The following is a 20,356-nucleotide window of genomic DNA, read 5'->3' on the forward strand; positions in this document are numbered from 1 at the left end:
GCGGGCGGGGCCGGGAAGCGGGACCTGACAAAGCGGCGACCGTAGGTCAGCCTCGTGCTGTGAGCCGTCGGGTGTCAGGCTGGGCATCGGGCACCTCTGAGGTTCCCGCTTGCCGCACCTCCCCCCCATCCCGGGATCCCATCCTTGGCCAGCCCGTCCCACAGGGCAGCATGGAAAGGGCGGCCCGGCCCGAAGTGTCATGTGGTGGGTGGCCTGGCCCGGGGGTGGCAGTGTCATGGTGGGAGGCTGCGTAGGGCTGGATGACCTGGGGTCGATGTTGTGTTTCAAAGTGGGTGGTGGCATAGGGAGGGCTGAGGCGGGGGAGGGGGCGAGATATATTTCTGCCTCAGGGCAATCTGCTGAGGGCTTGGCATGGGAGGGGGGGTGAGTGTTGGGGTGGCTTTTGGGTGACCAGATGTCCAGTTTTATTGGGATAGCTGTGGTATCTGGGGCTCTGTTTTATAAAGGTGCCTATTACTCCCTGCCCTCTGTCCTGATTTTTCACGCTTGCTGGGTACGCCTAAAGTCATCAGGCAATTTCATGGAATCTGTTAAGCATACTTGGTCTGTTAAGAATACTTGAGGCGGGTGCCAGGCCGGGGGGCAGGTGAGACTGCCACAAAACAGCCTCAGTCCGCAGTGAGGCCTAGGCTGCTTTGCAGCAGCAGCCCTTGTCCGCAGGGGGTCTGAGCACCCCATCGACAGAGTCTGCTCTGCATCCCGTGTAGCATTCTCCATCTCTGGGGCGTTTAGACCCCCAATGAAAAGGGGCTGCTGTCACCCCACATTGCTACCTCTGTATCAAATACAGCAGCCCGGGATGGCAAACAGCCAGTCTGTGTGGGGAACTGGTTTTTAAACTGGCTCCCCTCATGGACCAGCTCCTTCTGCACCCTGCACTGTTGCCTTTGATACAAATGTAGCAGCATGGGATGGAAGGGGGCTCCCTGGGTGTGGGGCCGGGAGCACACTGGTTGCTGGCCCAACCCCCAGGGACTATTGAATAGTCATGTAACAACTAAAATTTCATGCAGTTAAATGACTATTCAATCACCCGATACCTAACATACCCAACCGAGTCACCTGCATAGGATCTTCCTGGTAAAACTGAGGTACCACTGAATTTAGCAGACTGGTTTCACTCTATCCCCTTAACACTGTGGTTCCTCTGATTCTTGCGGTTTGATGCCCATGTCTTCTGGTATTTTTATGGCTTTGTTTAGTTGCTTGCTGCTTGAGCTGCTCCAAATTCTAGTCTAAGGCTGTGTCTACACTAGAGAGCTAACACCAGGGCATCCGTACCAAAATAGCTATGCCACTGTAGCTGTTTCATGTAGCTGTTCTCTGTGAACAAGATAAGTCAGTCGTATGAAAGGGACTTCGTTTTCATCATTAAACATGGAGAGGTTATTCTCTGTGTTATAAATCATCACCCACCTGCTGAACTGATTTTGGATTCCAGGCTTTTTAGCTCCAAAAATAAAAATGTCTCAAAAATATAGATCTCTGTTACATGAACTAACAAAAGATGATGATAGCTTTCACTAATGAAATACCTATAGTGCTTTTTATGCTGCACCCACTTAATAGAGGACATAATATTCTCTTTGTCTCTCTCTCTCACACACAGTCAGTGGCAAAAACATGGAAGTAGGGTTGATTTGAGTGAGTTAGTTATAGCCCAATGATTCAAGGTTATATGTCAGATAAACATGACAAAAACTGTGCATAATTATAGTATATTTTTCATATAGTTATTGCATACATTTTCAACAAGTTAATGATCAGGAAAGTTGAGAGAGTAATAAACTTATTTTTGAAGAAATGGTCCCACTTGCTCAAAAAGAACAACTATTGCCTTGTTGAAATAGTAGGCTGTTGTCCTCTAGTGACTCAGCCACTAGTGGTGAAGACATCCCACACATAGCCAGAGTTGTACCTCCAAAATACTTATCAGTTATTAAAATTAAACATCTAGGGTTATTTTACTGTAGTCATGATAACTTAGTTGAATTACACAATATTCTGCTCAAACCAGAAAGAGAAATTTTAAATGTAAATGTTTAATTGAAATATACCCAGGATCCTTCATGGGAGGAAGATACAATACCGTAAAGTTTGTCTTTGTATTACTTTCCTTTTTACCTGATATGTTTTTTCTTAATGTTGAATGATACTGGCATATGCACATAGGGCTGCTGTCCTCTACTCGAGAGTATCAGAACTGATCAGCTTCGTATTGTAGGCATAACCCGTAGTGATGATACATAATGCTTACATATTAGTAGATCATTTCATTAATAGATCTCCAAGCATTTTGCAAACAAATATCATTATTCCCTTTTTACAGATGGGGCGCATCTAGACTGGCAAGATTTTGCGCAAAATCTTGCCAGCTGTCTACACTGGCCGCTTGAATTTGCGCAAGAGCACTGATGTTCTAATGTAAGAATTCAGTGCTTCTTACGCAAATACTTTGACGCTCTCACTCAGGGATAAACCCTCTTGCGTAAGAATACTTGCACAAGAGGGCCAGTGTAGACAGGCACCTTAATTTTTTGCGCAAGAAAGCCCGATGGCTAAAATGGCCATCGGAGCTTTCTTGCGCAAAAGCGCGTCTATACTGAGCATGGATGCTCCAGTGGTAGGGGCCTTATGATTTGGAGCAAGAATTCTGAATTATTTTCGTACTACTGCCATGAGTTTTCCAATAGCTGTGGCAAGCAGCGTAGTGACAAGTGTGAAGTCCTAGATTGTGACATGTTTGTTAGAATTTATTTATTATAAGTTGTGTGTTGTAACATAGCACTCTACAAAGCTATCTTATACCCTTAGCAATGTTGTTTGCAGTATACTGCAACTTTGTAAAGGACTGCTTTCCATGTTCTTCCACCTACTCTTAAACACATGGGCTACGTCTACACTGGCATGATTTTCCGAAAATGCTTTTAACAGAAATGTTTTCCGTTAAAAGCATTTTCGGAAAAGCACGTCTAGATTGGCAGGATGCTTTTCCGCAAAAGCACTTTTTGCGGAAAAGCGTCCGCGGCCAATCTAGACACGGTTTTCCGCAAAAAAGCCCCGATCGCCATTTTTGCGATTGGGGCTTTTTTGCAGAAAACAGTACTATGCTGTCTACGCTGGCCCTTTTGCGCAAAAGTCTTTCGGAAAAAGACTTTTGCCCAAACGGGAGCAGCATAGTATTTCCGGAAAATCACTGACGATCTTACATGAGATCGTCAGTGCTTTTCCGGAAATTCAAGCGGCCAGTGTAGACACAGCTGCTGATTTTCCGGAAAAACTTGCCAGTCTAGACACAGCCATACAGTAAATGAAAAAGTATTTTCTCTTCATATGTTCTCCTCGTGATCCTATTGCTCCCAAGAATAGTAGCTCTGCTTCTTATTATTGTTCTGACTATACTGAAACAGAAAATGGAGCAAAAATGTTAACCTCACCAGAAATGTATGCTGAATTTACTTAACTTTTAAACAAGGTTTCTATGAGGAGAAGTAATCTTTTGCAGAGGAAAGAAAAAAATGGTTAGTTAGGAAAGCTGAGGAGATCTACATTAAGTTATTGGAATCTATTTCAGTTGGTAGGTAAAGGGAGACCAGAATTGTTGAGAATACTCCCTTCATACAATACAGTTCTTCATCATAAGGTAGCAGAGAAGTAAAAGCAATTTTCCCAAAATCTTGTCTCCTGAGGGCAAAAGTGAACCACCAGTGGGTTGTTGTTGTTGTTGTTTTTTAAAGAAACTTTATGTTGGTACAGTTGTGTGATGTAAATAGCTAGTGGCTTTCCCGATCTGCTCCTTTAGAGGATGGTGATCTAATGGATCTCCTGTGTATCTTGGTGGTATTTAGTTTTGCCTGTGATTCTTAAAATAGTAGTTTATTGACATAGTTTTTGATATATCCTAAATGTATATTATGAAATAATTTGAAATAGAATGTCTTCACAAACTTACAACTATATTTGCTTTTCCAAAAGTGATATAAGACCTTTTCTTAGGAATTAACATAAATTCATGATTATTTCCTTGGAATAATTTAGATTTTTCCCCCCTCTAAATTCAGTACATCATATGCTAATATAAATGGACTGCTTGAATTTCCCTCTAGCCTGAAAGAACACTGCACTGCTATGGAGAATGAATCAAATGCAACAACATGTTCCACATGTACAACCACCACTACCACCACCACCTCCTCCTCTTCTCGGATGCAACCACCACAGATATCTGTCTACAGTGGCTCTGACAGACATGCTGTACAGGTACTGGGCTGTGATGTAGTGTACAGAAGAATGGAAAAAATCATAAAAAATATTCACTGTTTAAAAACTCGTATATGGGCAATAGCACTTGCTTATAAAAACAAATTGGGCAGTGCTGGATGCTAGTAAGTTGAAAGTTTTATTCTTGCTTTCTGCCCTGGCCTTCACTATCTGTGCTTAAGTATTTTCATGAAATATTGATTCTCTACAAAAACTTTCAGTGATAGAAACTGCAAATGACTTGAATCTTGCACTAAGGAGGCTAGATTAAGGATGTTAAGTATCAGGTAATTGACTAATCGAATAGTCGATGCATTTTTGTGTCAACTATTCGATTAGTTGATAGGGCACCACTGCCTTTGAAGTGTAGCCCTAGGGCTGTTGCTACACTTCAAAGGCGAAAGCACCAAAGCCTGGGGTCAGCTGGGGACTCCCCCGCTGACTCTGGGCTCTGCGGCACTCCACTTTGAAATGCCGTGAGGAGCCTGACGCCAGGCTCCCCACGACATTCTAAGCAGCAGCGCCACACAAAGCAGCTGACCCTGCGCTTTGTGCGGCACTGCCTCTTTGAAGTATCCCCTTTCTCCTTTCTCTCCCCCCCGCCGCTTGCTGCCTCTAGGCTAGATTTGTTATCATTATCGTAAGTAGTGGAGTGGATGAAATATCTAGATTCCCTAGAACCACAACCTTGTCATGATGGGGTCAGCTCAGCTCTTCCGTCTTATATATAGATAAATTGTGTTCTATGTATTTTGTATGTGTGAGGTTTTTCTGCTAAGACCTTTTAAAAACTAATATGCATATATATTAATAATCTAATCTTGGCTTCGTGAAGTCAGTGGTAAAACTCCTGTTGACTTAATTGGAGATAGGATTTTATCCTAAAGGTTCAGTGATACATTATCAAAGAGTAGGTATAGAAGGTTGCCCCACTGTTTCTGCCAGTCTTCTCTCTCCAATACTAGCTATTATGCAGTGTTTCTTAGTGCCAGTTATCTCCTTACCTCTCATTCACCTCAGAAGGGTCAGCATTTCAGTACATCTATACAGGCAGTCCCCGGGTTACGTACAAGATAGGGACTGTAGGTTTGTTCTTAAGTTGAATCTGTATGTAAGTCGGAACTGGCGTCCAGATTCAGCCGCTGCTGAAACTGATCAGTTTCAACAGCGGCTGAATCTGGACGCCAGTTCTGACTTACATACAGATTCAACTTAAGAACCCCAGGCATCCCCAAGTCAGCTGCTGCTGAAACTGATCAGCGGCTGATTCCAGGAAGCCCGGGGCAGACCAGGGGGACGGGGAGCAAAGCGGCGGAACACACAGGCAGCGGACAGCCCAGACGCGTCTGGGCTGTTCGCTGCCCACTTGCTCCACGGCTTTGCTCTGCTTTGCTCTCCGTCCCCCTGGTCTGGTCGGATTACGTAAGTCGGATCCGCGTAACTCGGGGACTGCCTGTGTATATATATATATATATGTGTTTTATTTGTATAATGATTTGAGAATATTTGAGCTAAAAGGTGCTATATAAAGTTAATTTGTAAAGAAAAGGCTAACATAATAGAACAGAATATGTGTTAATTACAATCTATAATTCACTTGAACAATGATTATGTAGGAAGTTTAGTATTATACAGTTGGTGGGAAGTGGAGGAGTGGAGTTTTTGTTTGGTTTTTATTTTCTTGCAGTGGTGAACTTCCATTATAACACGAAAAAGATTAAAATAGTTTGTTTTTTGCAATTGTGATTTGTTATTTATTGGTATATGCAGGTTATTCAACAGGCCTTGCATCGTCCCCCTAGTTCCGCGGCTCAGTATCTTCAGCAGATGTATGCAGCCCAACAGCAGCATCTGATGCTACAGACTGCCGCTCTACAACAGCAGCACTTAAGCAGTACTCAGTTTCAGAGTTTGGCAGCTGTTCCACAGGTGAGACTTAAACATGTTGTGATGTTCCAATTAGGACACCCAGAACAGCGAGCCATTGTGATACCCCTTTTCCTCAGCAAGAGTGAGTTTTGCTGGAGATCAGACTGCGTGTCTGTTCTCTACCAAAGAAACTTGTCTTCTTCACCAGCAAACTCCTCAAGACTCTGCCAGGTAACATTGCTTTGCAGGTATCATTAGTGAGCTGCAGTTCCCAAGTTCTCTGCAATGTGTGGTCCCTCTGAGGGGACACTCTCAGAAATTATTAAGTTCGTTGCCTCTAAAGAGACAGTGTACATAGTAGTTTGTAAATGTAGCTTAAGATTGACATTTACTTCTGTATAAGAGCACTGAAATGGTTCATAGTAAACAATAGGAAAAGTTTATTAACGAAGAGATTGTACAGGTAGGACCTCTCTGGCCTGGAGCTCTCTCATCTGGCAAGATTCATGGTCTGGCAGGCTGGGAGTCCAGAGGCTGGGACTGGTTGCTGGGAGTGCAGCCAAAATGGGAGCACAGTGGCCAGGAGGCTGGTAGTACCCCCAAGAGAGCCTAGAGGCTGGCACCAGGGGGCCAGAATTGACCTCCCCTTATCCAGCAGATTCTCTTATTCGGGTCTGATCAGGTCCTGAGGGTGCTGAACTAGGGAGGTTCAACTTGTAGTGATACTAAGCAACAGTTGGTATGGTTACTAAGGTATAGTAATATACAAAACAAAGCATACTTTCTATTGATTAAACCTTAATTTTAGCAAGATGCAATCTTTGCCAAAACAGTTTTCTTACTTACATCAGGTTACTAGTATTCGCAACCTTTCAAATGATGGGATCCAACTTTCAGAAGATGAAAGGATACTTTATACTATGTTACCTAAGTGATGAATAGCTAACCGGTCTTTTTGCTCCCCTTATGTTACCCAAAACCCATTGTCTGTGCCCTAAGAGCCAGGAGGGCATCCTGGGGTACAGATTCTATCTTCTGGTGAGCTCACTAACTTTCTTCTTCCATTTGTTTTCCTTTAATGGTTTTGTGTATCTTACATATAAATTTACTTCCATTGTTCTTTGCTTGCCATCAAGAAGGTCAGACAGCCAAATACATATTCATTTGTTTAGGCTGTCAGCTTAGTGTATGCATTGCCTCCCAAGTGCATTATAAGAGGCACACACTTTGTATACAAACTGTACATATGTCACACACTGATTTTTGGGACCAACGTATCATCAGTTTACATATAATACATTACAAAACATAGTTTAGTGACACACATTACCCACAACACACTGTTGTCATAATATGTGTCAGGCCTGACATGAATTACAGTATTACATTGAGGGCTCCCAGGGACATATGTCTAAAACTAGGATGAAAACCATAAACCAGTACTAAATCTAATAACAGCTTTTTTTGTGTGTGTCTAATGATCTCACAGTAATTCATTGTAGTATTTTAATGATTTCATTCTTCTAATTGCTTCTGTGCAAACCCACCTGGGGGGGGGGGGGGGGGTTGTTGTTGTTGTTGTTTTTTTGTAAGAGTGTCAGTATATTCCCATCCAATTTTCTGGGTGTTCATTACATATGTTAAAATACACTATTCAGATAATTATGTGGGACAGCAAATGACTTATTGATGTTAACAGGAATAATCCAAACCTCTCCAACTTTCAGTCCCCCTTTACCAAAATCTGGATAAGGGGAAGGAACATAATACTCCTCAAAACAGATAAAATAAAAATAGTGTTTTATATCTTATTTTGGTACTTAATTTTAGTGAGTCATGCTGAGGATTGGCATACATAATAATGTTACAACAGACCTTAAGTTGTAATTCTGAAATTGGAAAAGTGCAAGACAATGGTAAATTCTATTCCCATTTGCAAAGTTTTTAACATTAATCATCACTAGAAGCCTTATCCAATGCTTATGGAAGTCAATGGAAAGACTCTCATTGACCTCCTCAGTTGTTGGAATGGGAACAGTATATTGTGAGAGAGGCAATCATTTTAAATATGGAGAAGTTCGGACATGAAGAGATGAAGACCTCAAGGCTACACAGCTTTATTTTGTCAGACACAGGATTAGGGCTCCGAAGTCACTGGATCAGTCATGTATCCTCTCCACTGAATCATGCTGATTGCCTGAGACAGACATTGAATCATGCTGATTGCCTGAAGCAGATAATTTTAACCTAAAATTCAAATGACTCAGAAGAGGGTAACTGATGTTGCATCCATGTTCAGTAAGGGACCTTGAATTTAAAACAATTAAATATAATCCACACAGGTCTTGACCTCGTAATCCTTACTCATGAGAGTATGTATTAAAACAAATGGGGATGTCTTATGTGAGTAAGCACAAAAGTATTGTATTCTTAATTAGAAAATAGATCATGTTTCCTTGCTGTGCATCTATTTATTAGGTTGTTATCCACCTTGCAGGTAATCCTTCCTCTCCCATCAGCCCCAAAAGTAAAGCAAGCTTGTAATGCAAATAAAAGCAAATAGTTGTAAACAAATTCAAACTTAGCCAACAATAGAAAGAGGAATGAAATTATTAAACAACTGTGACAGGCTGAAGTTGTAAATATTGAGGAAAACCTTCATTAATTTACACAAAGTGCTACTAAAACTTAATTTTGATTTTTGTCCATTAAATGGGTCTCTATAGGTTTTAGTTTTGGTATTCAGAATTATATGGCAGTAAAAATCATCCCAAATACAATTATAGAAATGCACGTGCACTTACAATTTAGAATTGAAAGTCTGATATTCACTACCCTATATTGTGAGAGGTTTTTGTCTTAGCCATAAAAATTTGGTTCCTGCTGAATCAGGAATGCAAAGCCCTGCTGGAGACAGACTTTTTCCCTCTCAGACTTCAAAATATTGTGACCCTTGTGTTTTAGAATTTATAATTTAAAAACAATCAGCTATTTTTGGATGCTAAGCAATAATGGAGGATGAAACTTGTTTCACAGTTTATGTGATTCCATCTTTGTATTATTGCTTTCTTTTTGTAAAGGGAGAAAAACAAACTAAAATGACCAAACTAAAATGACCAAACACTTTTAATTCTGAAAAGTGTCTTTGGAGCATATGTAATTACTTTTAGAAGATATTTTATGAGGATTTTTAATCACAGAGCAAAACAATTTCATAAAGATTTTAGTGAGGACTGATTTTTACACTTTACCATCTGTAGTCTCTCATGTAAGTTTTAGTGCTGTATATTGTGATAGACTAAATAGCCAGCTCCTTCATTAACACTTTCTTGGTTTTTGTTAGTTTGTGTTTCTTTCATAGGTTATAACCTTGAAAGGTTCTGAGTGCCTTCATGTTAACATGAACTGAGGACATTGGGCATCATGCAGTTTAGGGCCCATAGTTTGGAATGCACTGTGTGGTAAACATATCCCTAACTCTACTGGGTGAAGTTCATTTTCACTGGTAATTTAGAAAAAGGGTAAAACATAATAGGTGGGCTTCTTTTGGCTTATGTAATAAGCAGTGTTATTTAAACATTTTTTATTTCTGCTTAGGTGATATATTTAACACATGTTCTTGCTATTTAGGCAAGCCTGTCAGGTGGGAGGCAGTGTGCATCTCCTACTGGGAGCGTCACTCAGCAGTCAAGCATGTCACAGACCTCGGTATGTAATCAAAGTCCTAAATCCCAGTCTAGTCTTCAGTGTCCTGCAATGCAACTTCTTTTAAAGAAAAACATTTTTTTCATGCTTAAAATAAATAATCTGATTAAAATTATTGCAATGTATTGAGAAGCAAGTACATAAGGCTTGAGACTGTAGTGGTTAGAAGAAAAAGACAAGTTAGGTCATGGAATCCATTCATTAATGTAAGATATAGACCTAAAAAAGAACATCATGTGTTAATCTATTATCCGAACTAGTCTGAGATTTTCAAAGGAACCAAGATAGATAGTTGCCCAGTTCCCCTTTGAAAATCTCAACCTTTATCTCAAGAAAATATTAAGTGAAGTATCTAGGAAGCACTATCTGACATTCAGTTGCAGAATATTTTATAGCTGTTGGCCAGAATTTTAGAACTCAAATGACTAAAATTACATACTTAAATCCATATGACATAGGTAAAATAAAAGTAATTTGCTTTTCAGAACTGCTGAGCAAGCTGAGAGTAGCTCACACCATAAAAGATCAGGCCACTTTTTATTTATAGGCCTAAATATGGATTTAGGCACTTTACTTTAGACACCCAAATGGTAATAATGTTCTTAAAATATTAATTGCTGGCTTGTACCACACGTAATAATTACTCTGTTCATAGTAGCTGTTTAGATTAATGTTTCCACAACATTACCTTTTTTATTATCTATTGTTTCAGATTCTGATAGAGAAACAGTGTTGAAGTACACAAATACCCAGTTATTACCTGTTAATTATAACCCACTATATATAGTGCAGTGGTTTTCAACTTTTTTTCCATTTGCAAATCCCTAAAAATGTCAAATGGAAGTGTGGACCCATTTGGAAATAGTCTACAGACCACTGGTTGAAAAGCACTGTTGTATGGTAACCACAACCTTTCACAGAGCCTTAGATATAGTCTGCGGACCCCCAGCATTTGACAACTATGGGCATATTGCAAAAATAGAAACACTTTCTTTGCCGTCTACAGTTATACATTTTTGGTTCTGTTCCTTTAAAGCACCACACTTCATTTGCATGACATAAAGTTTTTTTGCAAAGTTATGTTCTCATAAACTACATGTGCTTAATAAGGAGCTATCTGCTTGGTACGCGCCATCTCCATTGCAGCGCACCGCTGAACACCTCTAGTAAATCAGACGCAGAATATTACTAGAGATGGTTTCTGTTAGCCTCCAGTCAGTCTGTTAACTTGCATCTGTCAATTGGAAATGCTGAGGAACAGATTTAAATGTATAAGGTTTAATTTTTCAAAATTTCAGAAGCGTATTGTTGCACCAAATTTCACATTTCTAATTTGTAACACTAAGTATTGTCATTGCGTATTTAAATTGAAAATTTAGATGTACAAACTGTCCAATTAAAGAATATCTGGCCATCTTTTCATGTAGATACGCATTCATGATAACTTTATACAGAAATCAGAAGCTATTATACATAATTTTGAATTCTAATTCTGTGAAAACCAACAAAAGAATAGTAAAATTTTAATGTGGCAATGCTGGAAAGTATACAATCTTTGAAGTCTTAACATCATAAGTTTCAGGAAGACAGATTAAACTTTTTCAGTAGGTTCCACTTTTGAATACTGTATGATGGAATAGCTTTGAAAAACTAGATGCAACATATTACTATGCTTGCCAAAATATTTTTAGCCTAATGTTTTTCATAGTTGTGAGCTTAATTTTGAGCTTCAAATATTATTTTTCACTTTGTAATAACTCATCATATTAAACTACTTTGTAGTAAGATTACTAACAATTAGCAGACTACGAGTATTTAGAGAGACCAATACTATCTCACCCACCTTGTTTCTCTAATATCTTAGCATCAACACCATTAAGGGTGAGGCTTGCCAATTAACTGGTTAACCTTTTACATCCCTAAGTAACTCTGATAAATTATCCAGAAAAAAAATAACCTTTTCATTGATTAATGTTGTGTCTTCTCAACCATAATACATTAATTGCTGTCTTCAGTGCATTCATTCTTTATCTAGAACTTCCATTCACTACTCACAAAAATTAAAACACCTGTTGATTCAAAAATCACAGTTGAGCATTTATTACAAATGCTTACATTGAATCAAACAGTCATTAAGGTGAATTATGGATTGTCATGTGAATAATTCACAGTATAAATTTTAAATTGGCAATGTCATGTATGTATTTGTTTGTAATGGTCCTGTCCTGTCCAAAATGATATTCATATAACCTAATTTTTTTTATGTATGCATGCCTCATTAATTATTTAGAGCAGTGGTCTCCCCAACCTTTTTAACCACAAGATCACTTTTTTCAATTTAAGTGCAATGTAAGAGCTACCTCAAACCCAAATACACTTGCCCCACTTCCTTCCTGACCCTTCTTTGAGGCCCTGTCCCTGCTCCACCCCTTCTCCCAGGCCTCACCCTGCTCACTGCATCCCCTTTCCTCCTTCATCCTTACTCACTTTCACCAGGAGTTGGGGTGCAGGCTCTGGTCTTGAGCCAAGGGATTTAGTGTGTGGGGGGGCTCCAGGTTTAGTCCAGGGCAGGGGATTGGGGTCCAGGAGTGAGTTCAGGATGCAAGCTCTGGGAAGCAGTTTGGGTTCAGGAGGACTCACATCTGTGGTAGGTGGTTGGGTGCAGGGGGAGGTTCAGGGCTAGGACAGGGGTTTAGGAAGCAGGCTCTGGCTGGGCACTGTTTAATTGAGATGGCTTCCAGGTGGTGGAGCAGTGGAATTAAAGTAGGCTTCTTCCTGCTGTGGCCCTGCACCACTTCTGAAAGCAGCTGGCATGTACAGCAATGGCTCCATGGTGCCATGTGCTGCCCCTCATCTACAGGCCCTGAACCCACAGCTTCTACTGGTCACTGTTCCCCATTATTGATCAATGGGAGCTGCAGGATTGGTGTCTGCAGGCAAGAACAGCAGGTGGAGACCCCCTGCTCTGCCTCTCTCAGGGGCTGCAAGGACATGCCAGCCATGTCCAGGAGCAGCAGTTACCCTAGGGATATTTACTCCAGCCATGATAGATTAGGCACCCACTACACAAAGAATTAAATTTGAGCGTAAGAGACAGGGCCAGTTCTAATGAATTTGTGGCCCTGGGCAGCTACCAAATGGTTTAAAAAAAAACTGGACAAAAATTTGTCAAGCAAAAGAAAAAAAGGATTGGGGAGTAACGTTGGGGGAGGATTTGGGAGGTTGGACTGAAATGCGGTCACATCCCGCCCCTACGACCAGCTCTGTCGGTGGCCCCTTAAAAATGGCGGCCACGGGCAACCACCGAGCTTGCCCACTCCTAAGACCAGCTTTGGTAAGAGAAATGAAAATTATGAAATGCACAGACCAGTCCAAAACTAACACACTTGGAAAGCAGTAAAAGAAGTAACAACAACCCCCTCACATATGTGTTGGGTCTGCAGATGGGAGTGAAGGGCAGTGTTTGTGAGAATCCACACACACACACACACACACACACACACACACACACACACACACCCATCCCCTTTGGTCTGTGTGGGGACGGGGAGCAAAGCAGCGGAACACGCGGGCAGCGGGACAGCCCAGACGCGCCGTGGCTATCCTGCTGCCCTCGGGCTCCGCGGCTTTGCTCTGCTCTGCTCCCCGTCCCCCAGGTCTGCAGACCAGGGGGAGGGGGAGCAGAGTAGAGCAGAGCGGCGGAACGCGCGGCCAGCTGACAGCCCAGACGCGTCTGGGCTGTCAGCTGGCTGCGTGCTCCGCTCTGCTTCCCCCCCCCCCCCATGGTTTGCAGACCAGGGGGAGGGGGAGCAGAGCGGAGCAGAGCAGAGCGGCAGAACGCGCGGCCAGCTGACAGCCCAGACGCATCTGGGCTGTCAGCTGGCCGCGCGCTCCGCTCTGCTCCCCCTCCCCCTGGTCTGCAGACCAGGGGGAGGGGGAGCAGAGCGGAGCGGAGCAGAGCAGAGCAGAGCGGCAGAACGCGCGGCCAGCTGACAGCCCAGAAGCGTCTGGGCTGTCAGCTGGCTGCGCGTTCCGCCGCTCCGCTCTGCTCCCCCTCCCCCTGGTCTGCAGAGGGGGGGAGCAGAGCTGGCCGCGCGTTCCGCCGCCGCTTTGCTTCCTCTCCCTGGTCTGCTCGAGACCAGGGAGAGGAAGTGCCCCGTTCGTAACTGCGGATCCGACGTAAGTCGGATCCGCGTAACTCGGGGACTGCCTGTAATGTTATAACTTGATTGCTACAGTTGCTTTGATGTATTTCGTAAGACTGATTGACTTTAAAACCTACAATGAAAGGCCATGACCAAAGAAACATTTTTATTTCCTTAGATTAACCTTTCAACCTCTCCGACACCTGCACAATTAATAAGCCGTTCACAGACTTCCAACACTACTAGCAGCAGTATAACCCAACAGACTATGTTGCTGGGGAGTACTTCTCCTACCCTAAGTGCAAGCCAGGCTCAAATGTATCTCCGAGCACAAATGGTAAGTTTCACAAGTTGCAGGGTTTACATTTAATTTTTGAAAGGTTTAATGTTTTTATCTGTTTGGTTTTGTAAACAGTTCAGTTATCTTTAGCTTCAGGCAGTATTGGGGATTTGGTAGCTTATTTTTGTACACAAACTAGTTCTTAGAGCAGTGTGAGCCACAGAGACAAAGGGAATGCTTAGTCCTCGGAGGGCAGAAAAGAGATATTCTGCTTTAGAAACAGCTTGATGTTATTAGTTTGGTGCACTTTGTGCTTAATAAGATGATTGAACATTCATAAAATAGGAAGAGAATGTCTGTCCTTGCTTATTGGATATGTGATGAAACATACTGTAACTGACAGAATTCCCAGTAACTTGTAATGCATTTCTAACATCAGAGTTCACAGGCTTTTGATTAAAGCTTTCTCACATTTGACTAAGAATATGCTTTGATGGAGTATTGCCACTGGAGACTGAGTTGGGTCTATAGATTTCATTCTGTTAAGATTGATATGGGACTCAGGTGATTTTTGCAGTTTTGCTGGTTGTATTTCCATGCTTTAAAACAAAGGTAGAAATGTAGCCGTGTTAGTCTGGGGTAGCTGAAGCAAAATGCAGGACAATGTAGCACTTTAAAGACTAACAAGATGGTTTATTAGATGATGAGCTTTCGTGGGCCAGACCCACTTCCTCAGATCAAATAGTGGAAGAAAATAGTCACAACCCTATATACCAAAGGATACAATTTAAAAAAATGAACACATATGAAAAGGACAAATCACATGTGTGATTATAAATTGTATCCTTTGGTATATAGGGTTGTGACTATTTTCTTCCACTATTTGATCTGAGGAAGTGGGTCTGGCCCACGAAAGCTCATCATCTAATAAACCATCTTGTTAGTCTTTAAAGTGCTACATTGTCCTGCATTTTGCTTCTGTTAAAACAAAGGGTAATTTTCAAAGTTTGAATAATTCTACAGTAAAAAAACCTGACATTTGTAAATTAAGGAGATTTTAAATATTTAATGCTGTTCCTTGTGTGCAAACAGGCTCCTGTCCTGCAGTTAGCTTTGCATGGGCAGACTGCTGGCCTTTTGTGAAGCCTCCCCAAAGGCATTAGGATTCTGCACAAGTGCACAGATTCATCCAGGTAGTGTTCACTGCTGATTGAGGGCCATAGATATTTCTATTATTTTGATACAAAGTATGGCCCAGCTCCTGCAATTACTTATGCACATGCTATGTGCACTGAGCACTCCCTATTGACTTCAGATCTCTTTGTGTAATGGGAGTTCTTGATATCAATGGATTACTTACAGTGCACGGCAGTCTCCGCCTCAGTTTCCTTTTAGTTCCTAAAAATAATCCTTTTACTCTCCAAAGTCATTGGGAACAACAGTCTCACTCTTTTGGATTCTGATTTATTAAACACTCAGAAGAGATGCCTTTTCATGCAACTCCAGGACCAGGGCCCCAAAATTCTCCTTTCTGGGACTATGTGGTTCAAGTCCTAGCCTCCATCATCTGAAAACTCACCTGTTTAGTTCAGGGCTCTTTGCAGCTTTCCTTCTGCAACTGTCCCTTTAAAAGCTTCCTTTAGCAAGCTCTCCCTGATTGGGCTTTGAGCCTTACTTTTGAGTCACTCATCCTCATCATCTGACCACTCTCTTGACCCTTCTTATGTGGATCTAATTATCCTAAACATCTGGGTGGGAAGCCTTTCCTCTCCCACTCCACAGGGCTCTTGGGCCCTAAAATGTACAGTGGCCACGGTTTTCCTCTCCCTGCCCCTTCAGATACTAATTATTCTCTGGGACTATCTACCCAGTGTTTTTGATTTTCCTTTGGCCTTCCTCTGCCATCCCCTGACACCTGGAACAGAGTAACTGGTCCCTCACATAATCTCTTTTGGCCTTCAAGAGCCAGGACTCTGTTACAGAACTCAGGATTGAAGACTTTTTCCTGACTCCTATCCTCAGATTTGGGCCCTCATATGTTTATTGTTTATATTTATGAAACCTTGTTTGCTGAATTAACTGTTCCATGGTGTCATTTTAACAGACATATGGTCAGCTAGTTAAGAGTGGTTAAACTCAACCTCTTTGCCTTTCCTTTAAAAGCATTCTTTCTTGCCTTTTTGCAAGAGTAATTCTTCTGAGGAATATGTGTCTAATCTAGTCTTACTCCTACAAATTATTTTCTCTCTGTCTCTCTCTCTCTGTCTGAATGGGATAATCTGAAATGTTTTTAAAATAATGTTGACAGTACAGGCAGTCCCCGGGTTACGTACAAGATAGGGACTATAGGCAGTCTCCAGGTTACATACAAGATAGGGACTGTAGGTTTGTTCTTAAGTTGAATTTGTATGTAAGTCGGAACTGGCTCCAGATTCAGCCGCTGCTGCTGAAACTGACCAGGGGCTGACTACAGGAAGCTGGAGGCAGAATTGCTCTGCCCCCAGCTTCCTGGAATCAGCCACTGATCAGTTTCAACAGCGGCTGAATCTGGAGCCTGGGACAGAACAGCTGGGCTGCCAGGTAGGTCCCTGCAGGACCAACCCGGCAGCACCCCAGCTACTCTACCCCAGGGTCCACAACAAAAGCCTGGTCTGCTGGAGGGGGTGTGCACTAGCTGCGCCCCCCCCCAGCAGACCAGGGACACGGGGAGCAAAGCCGCAGCGGGGTGCCGTGCCTCTGAGGCTTTGCTCTGGGACCCCTCCGCCTCCCCGGCTTTGCTCCAGGTGTCCCTGGTCTGCTGGAGACGGTCCCCAGCAGACCAGGGGCACCCAGAGCAGCTTTTCTCACCCCAAAGGTCGAGGTGGCGGGACCGCTGCGCTCTGGGCGGTCCTGCTGCCTGCAAGCTCTGGGGCGAGAAAGCCCCGTTCGTAAGTGCGGATCCGACGTAAGTCAGATCCGCGTAACTCAGGACTGCCTGTATACCAAACAAAGGCCCACTAGTATTGGAACTAATTTGCAGTCTCAGCACCTGGAAATAGAGAGGACTTAATGTACCGTCTAAACTGTCCCTGGAGGAAGTCCTTGCAGGTCATAACTGAGACACATTGATGGCATTCTGTGGGAAAGCTAACAGTGGTGTTGACTGTATAGTATACTACAAGATTTACCTGGTATTGCTCGGGTCCTTAACTCAGTTAATTTTTGGTTTTTGGAAAGTAAAATGTCCATGTTTCATTTAAATCATTGCTCTGGAATGGGGCTGGGAATGAGGGGTTCAGTATGTAGGCTGCCTCAGGACTGGGCTAGTTCTCTCTCCCCTTCTCACCTCAGCAGCTTGGGGCCAAGTGAGAAGCACTTTTCCATGGCTGCTGCAGCTCCTACAAGCACAGCCAAGGGAAGGGTACAGTCCAGATTTGTCTTCCCCCGTGCTCCCCAAATACAGTGAGGAATGCAGCAAATTGTGTGCTTTCCCCCTCATTCCCTGAGAACGGGGAACAGCCAGCAAAGTCCCCTTATGAATTCAGGAGGAGGGGAGCTTCATTCCTCTCCACTCCCTCCCTCCCCCCTCCTTAATGGGTGCTTGGGGTTGGGAGGCTTCAGGCTTTGCAGTCCTGGAAGGGGAAAACCACCCCTACCAACCCTTTTCGCCTGCCTGGTGATTCTGTCTTTTCTGCATGATTTTATGAAAAGCAGTCCTATTCCAGGCACATCCTGTTTTCCTGGCACAACCAATCCCTTACCTTGCTTTAAGTTATGATAAGAGGAAGCTGTATACTGAATGTGATTGTTTTACCATTCTGGAGGAGCTCTTGAACAAACACATAAATGGACAGCTAGACAAACTTTGTCAATTATAGTAGTTGTACTTTTAATGAACAGAGGATTTCAATCTTTAGGTTTGATGTTTTTTCAGCTTTCACAAACACTTAATTTGCATACTAGAAAAAGGAAAATGTCATTTATTTGTGTTACGCTATAAATATGATATTCTCTAATTTTGAAGATTAATTTTTAGGCAGTGTATTCCAGTTATCTGAGCAGATTATGAAATGTCAAGATATTTCAGGTTCTCTTGCTACTTAATTCCATACTGTTATCTCACACTGGTTGCTTGAACAAAATACAGGACTATGTAGCACTTTAAAGACGAACAAGATGGTTTATTAGATGATGAGCTTTCGTGGGCCAGACCCACTTCCTCAGATCAAATAGTGGAAGAAAATAGTCACAACCATATATACCAAAGGATACAATTAAAAAAATGAACACATATGAAAAGGACAAATCACATTTCAGAACAGAAGGGAGATGCGGGGGGGAGGGAAAGGAAAATAAATGTCTGCAAGTTAATGATATTAGAGGTGGGGAAAGGTAGATGTCTGTGAGCTAATAGTATTAGAGGTGATAATTGGGGAAGCTATCTTTGTAATGGGTAAGGTAGTTGTGGTCTTTGTTCAGCCCCCCGCGGAGAGTGTCGAATTTTAGCATGAATGACAGTTCAGAGGATTCCCTTTCAAGTGCAGATTTGAAAGTCTTCTGGAGTAGGATGCATGTGATTAGGTCGTTGAGACAATGTCTTTCAAGTAGGAATAAGAAATCCTCCGGAAAAGGCTTTATTTTCCGGAGAATAACGTCTAGACTGGCACTTTTCTCCAGCTTTTCCCCAAGCCGGAAAAAAGCGGCAGCCATGTTAATGCAAATGCCGCAGGGGGGATATTTAAATCCCCCGCGGATTTGCCTATTCCAAAGTCTACATTAGCATCCCTTTTCCGGAAAGGGGTGCCAATGTAGACACAGCCCACTTGTCATCACCTACAACCCCCAGCTTAAACCTGTCCAACACATTATCAATAAATTACAGCCTATACTGGAACAGGATACTAAACTCCAAGAAGCTCTGGGAGACAGACCCATAGTCTCCTATAGACAACCACCTAACCTCAAGATGATCCTTACCAACAACCACAGGACATACCACGCTAATATCAACTCCGGTACCTTCCCTTGCAACAAACCCCGTTGCCAGCTTTGTCCACATATTCACTCTGCTGATACCATTATTGGACCTAACCAAGTGAGTTATAAGATCAAGAATACGTATTCCTGCGCATCCAGAAATATAATTTATGCTATCATGTGCCGAAAGTGTCTGTCTGCTATGTACATTAGACAAACGTCTCAGACACTTTGCCAAAGGATCAATGCCCACAAAACAGATATTAGACAGGATCACAAAGAAAAAACAGTTTCTTGCCATTTCAACCAGAAAGGACATTGTCTCAATGACCTAATCACATGCATCCTACTCCAGAAGACTTTCAAATCTGCACTTGAAAGGGAATCCTCTGAACTGTCATTCATGCTAAAATTCGACACCAGACTAACACGGCTACATTTCTATCGTTATTCTACATGGTTGCTTGACTTTTTTTAAATCTCTGTTCACCCGCCCTCTCTAAAAAGGGAGTGAGATTAACTAAGCTTCTTTTGAAACACTTGGATAGAAGACAGTATATAAGTGAAAAAGTATATAAGCAGAATACTTTTAAAAAATATAAATTACTTACACTTGTATATCTGAGATCCCATACTAAATATTTACTTTAAAAATAAATAAAGTTGTGTTAAAGGCAACAGAAATGTAAACTAGAATTAATGCATCCCTAAGTGTGCCGCATTTTCCTTCTTATCTGTAAAGTATTTTCATTCTTTCATAAATGTCAATCAAGGTTTTACTGTTACCTGACTACTTTCTTTTTTCTGTAAATTGTGTTTTCTTCAGTTTTCTTTTTCTGTCTTCATAGCTGATTTTTACTCCTGCTACCACTGTGGCTGCTGTTCAGTCGGACATTCCTGTTGTTTCATCATCTTCCTCTTCTTCCTGTCAGTCTTCAGCTACTCAGGTGAGCTTGCCTGGAGTCATATGTCCATTTAACTGGACTAGAGCTCTAGTGAAGTATCAATGTGCATATGTTTCTCATATTTATATTATAACAATCTGTACATCTTCAGTGCGCTCTTTTTAATGTCATAGTAACACTGAGTATTTGGCTTTGAGGACGTTACAAACCGTACC

General features: G+C 42.1%; 1 protein-coding gene across 7 annotated transcripts in view; it reads left to right on the top strand.

Moving 5' to 3' along the window:
• Positions 1 to 20,356, top strand: part of PHC3 (polyhomeotic homolog 3) — a 116,525-nt gene that overhangs the window by 124 nt on the left and 96,045 nt on the right. For 6 of the 7 annotated variants that reach the window (XR_012906288.2, XR_012906287.2, XM_075937894.2 and 3 more), the window contains exons 2-6: positions 4,128 to 4,281; positions 6,052 to 6,210; positions 9,781 to 9,858; positions 14,179 to 14,337; positions 20,085 to 20,183. Coding sequence is in view for 5 of the 7 variants with exons in the window: in XM_075937894.2 (XP_075794009.2) it covers positions 4,128 to 4,281; positions 6,052 to 6,210; positions 9,781 to 9,858; positions 14,179 to 14,337; positions 20,085 to 20,183 (649 nt within the window). In the remaining 2 variants the exon portion in view is untranslated. The remainder of the gene's footprint in view (positions 1 to 4,127; positions 4,282 to 6,051; positions 6,211 to 9,780; positions 9,859 to 14,178; positions 14,338 to 20,084; positions 20,184 to 20,356) is intronic. The other variant, XM_075937893.2, reaches the window with a different exon arrangement.

This window comes from Pelodiscus sinensis, chromosome 10, assembly GCF_052426305.1.
Source record: "Pelodiscus sinensis isolate ZL-2025 chromosome 10, ASM5242630v1, whole genome shotgun sequence".
NCBI lineage: Eukaryota > Metazoa > Chordata > Testudines > Trionychidae > Pelodiscus > Pelodiscus sinensis.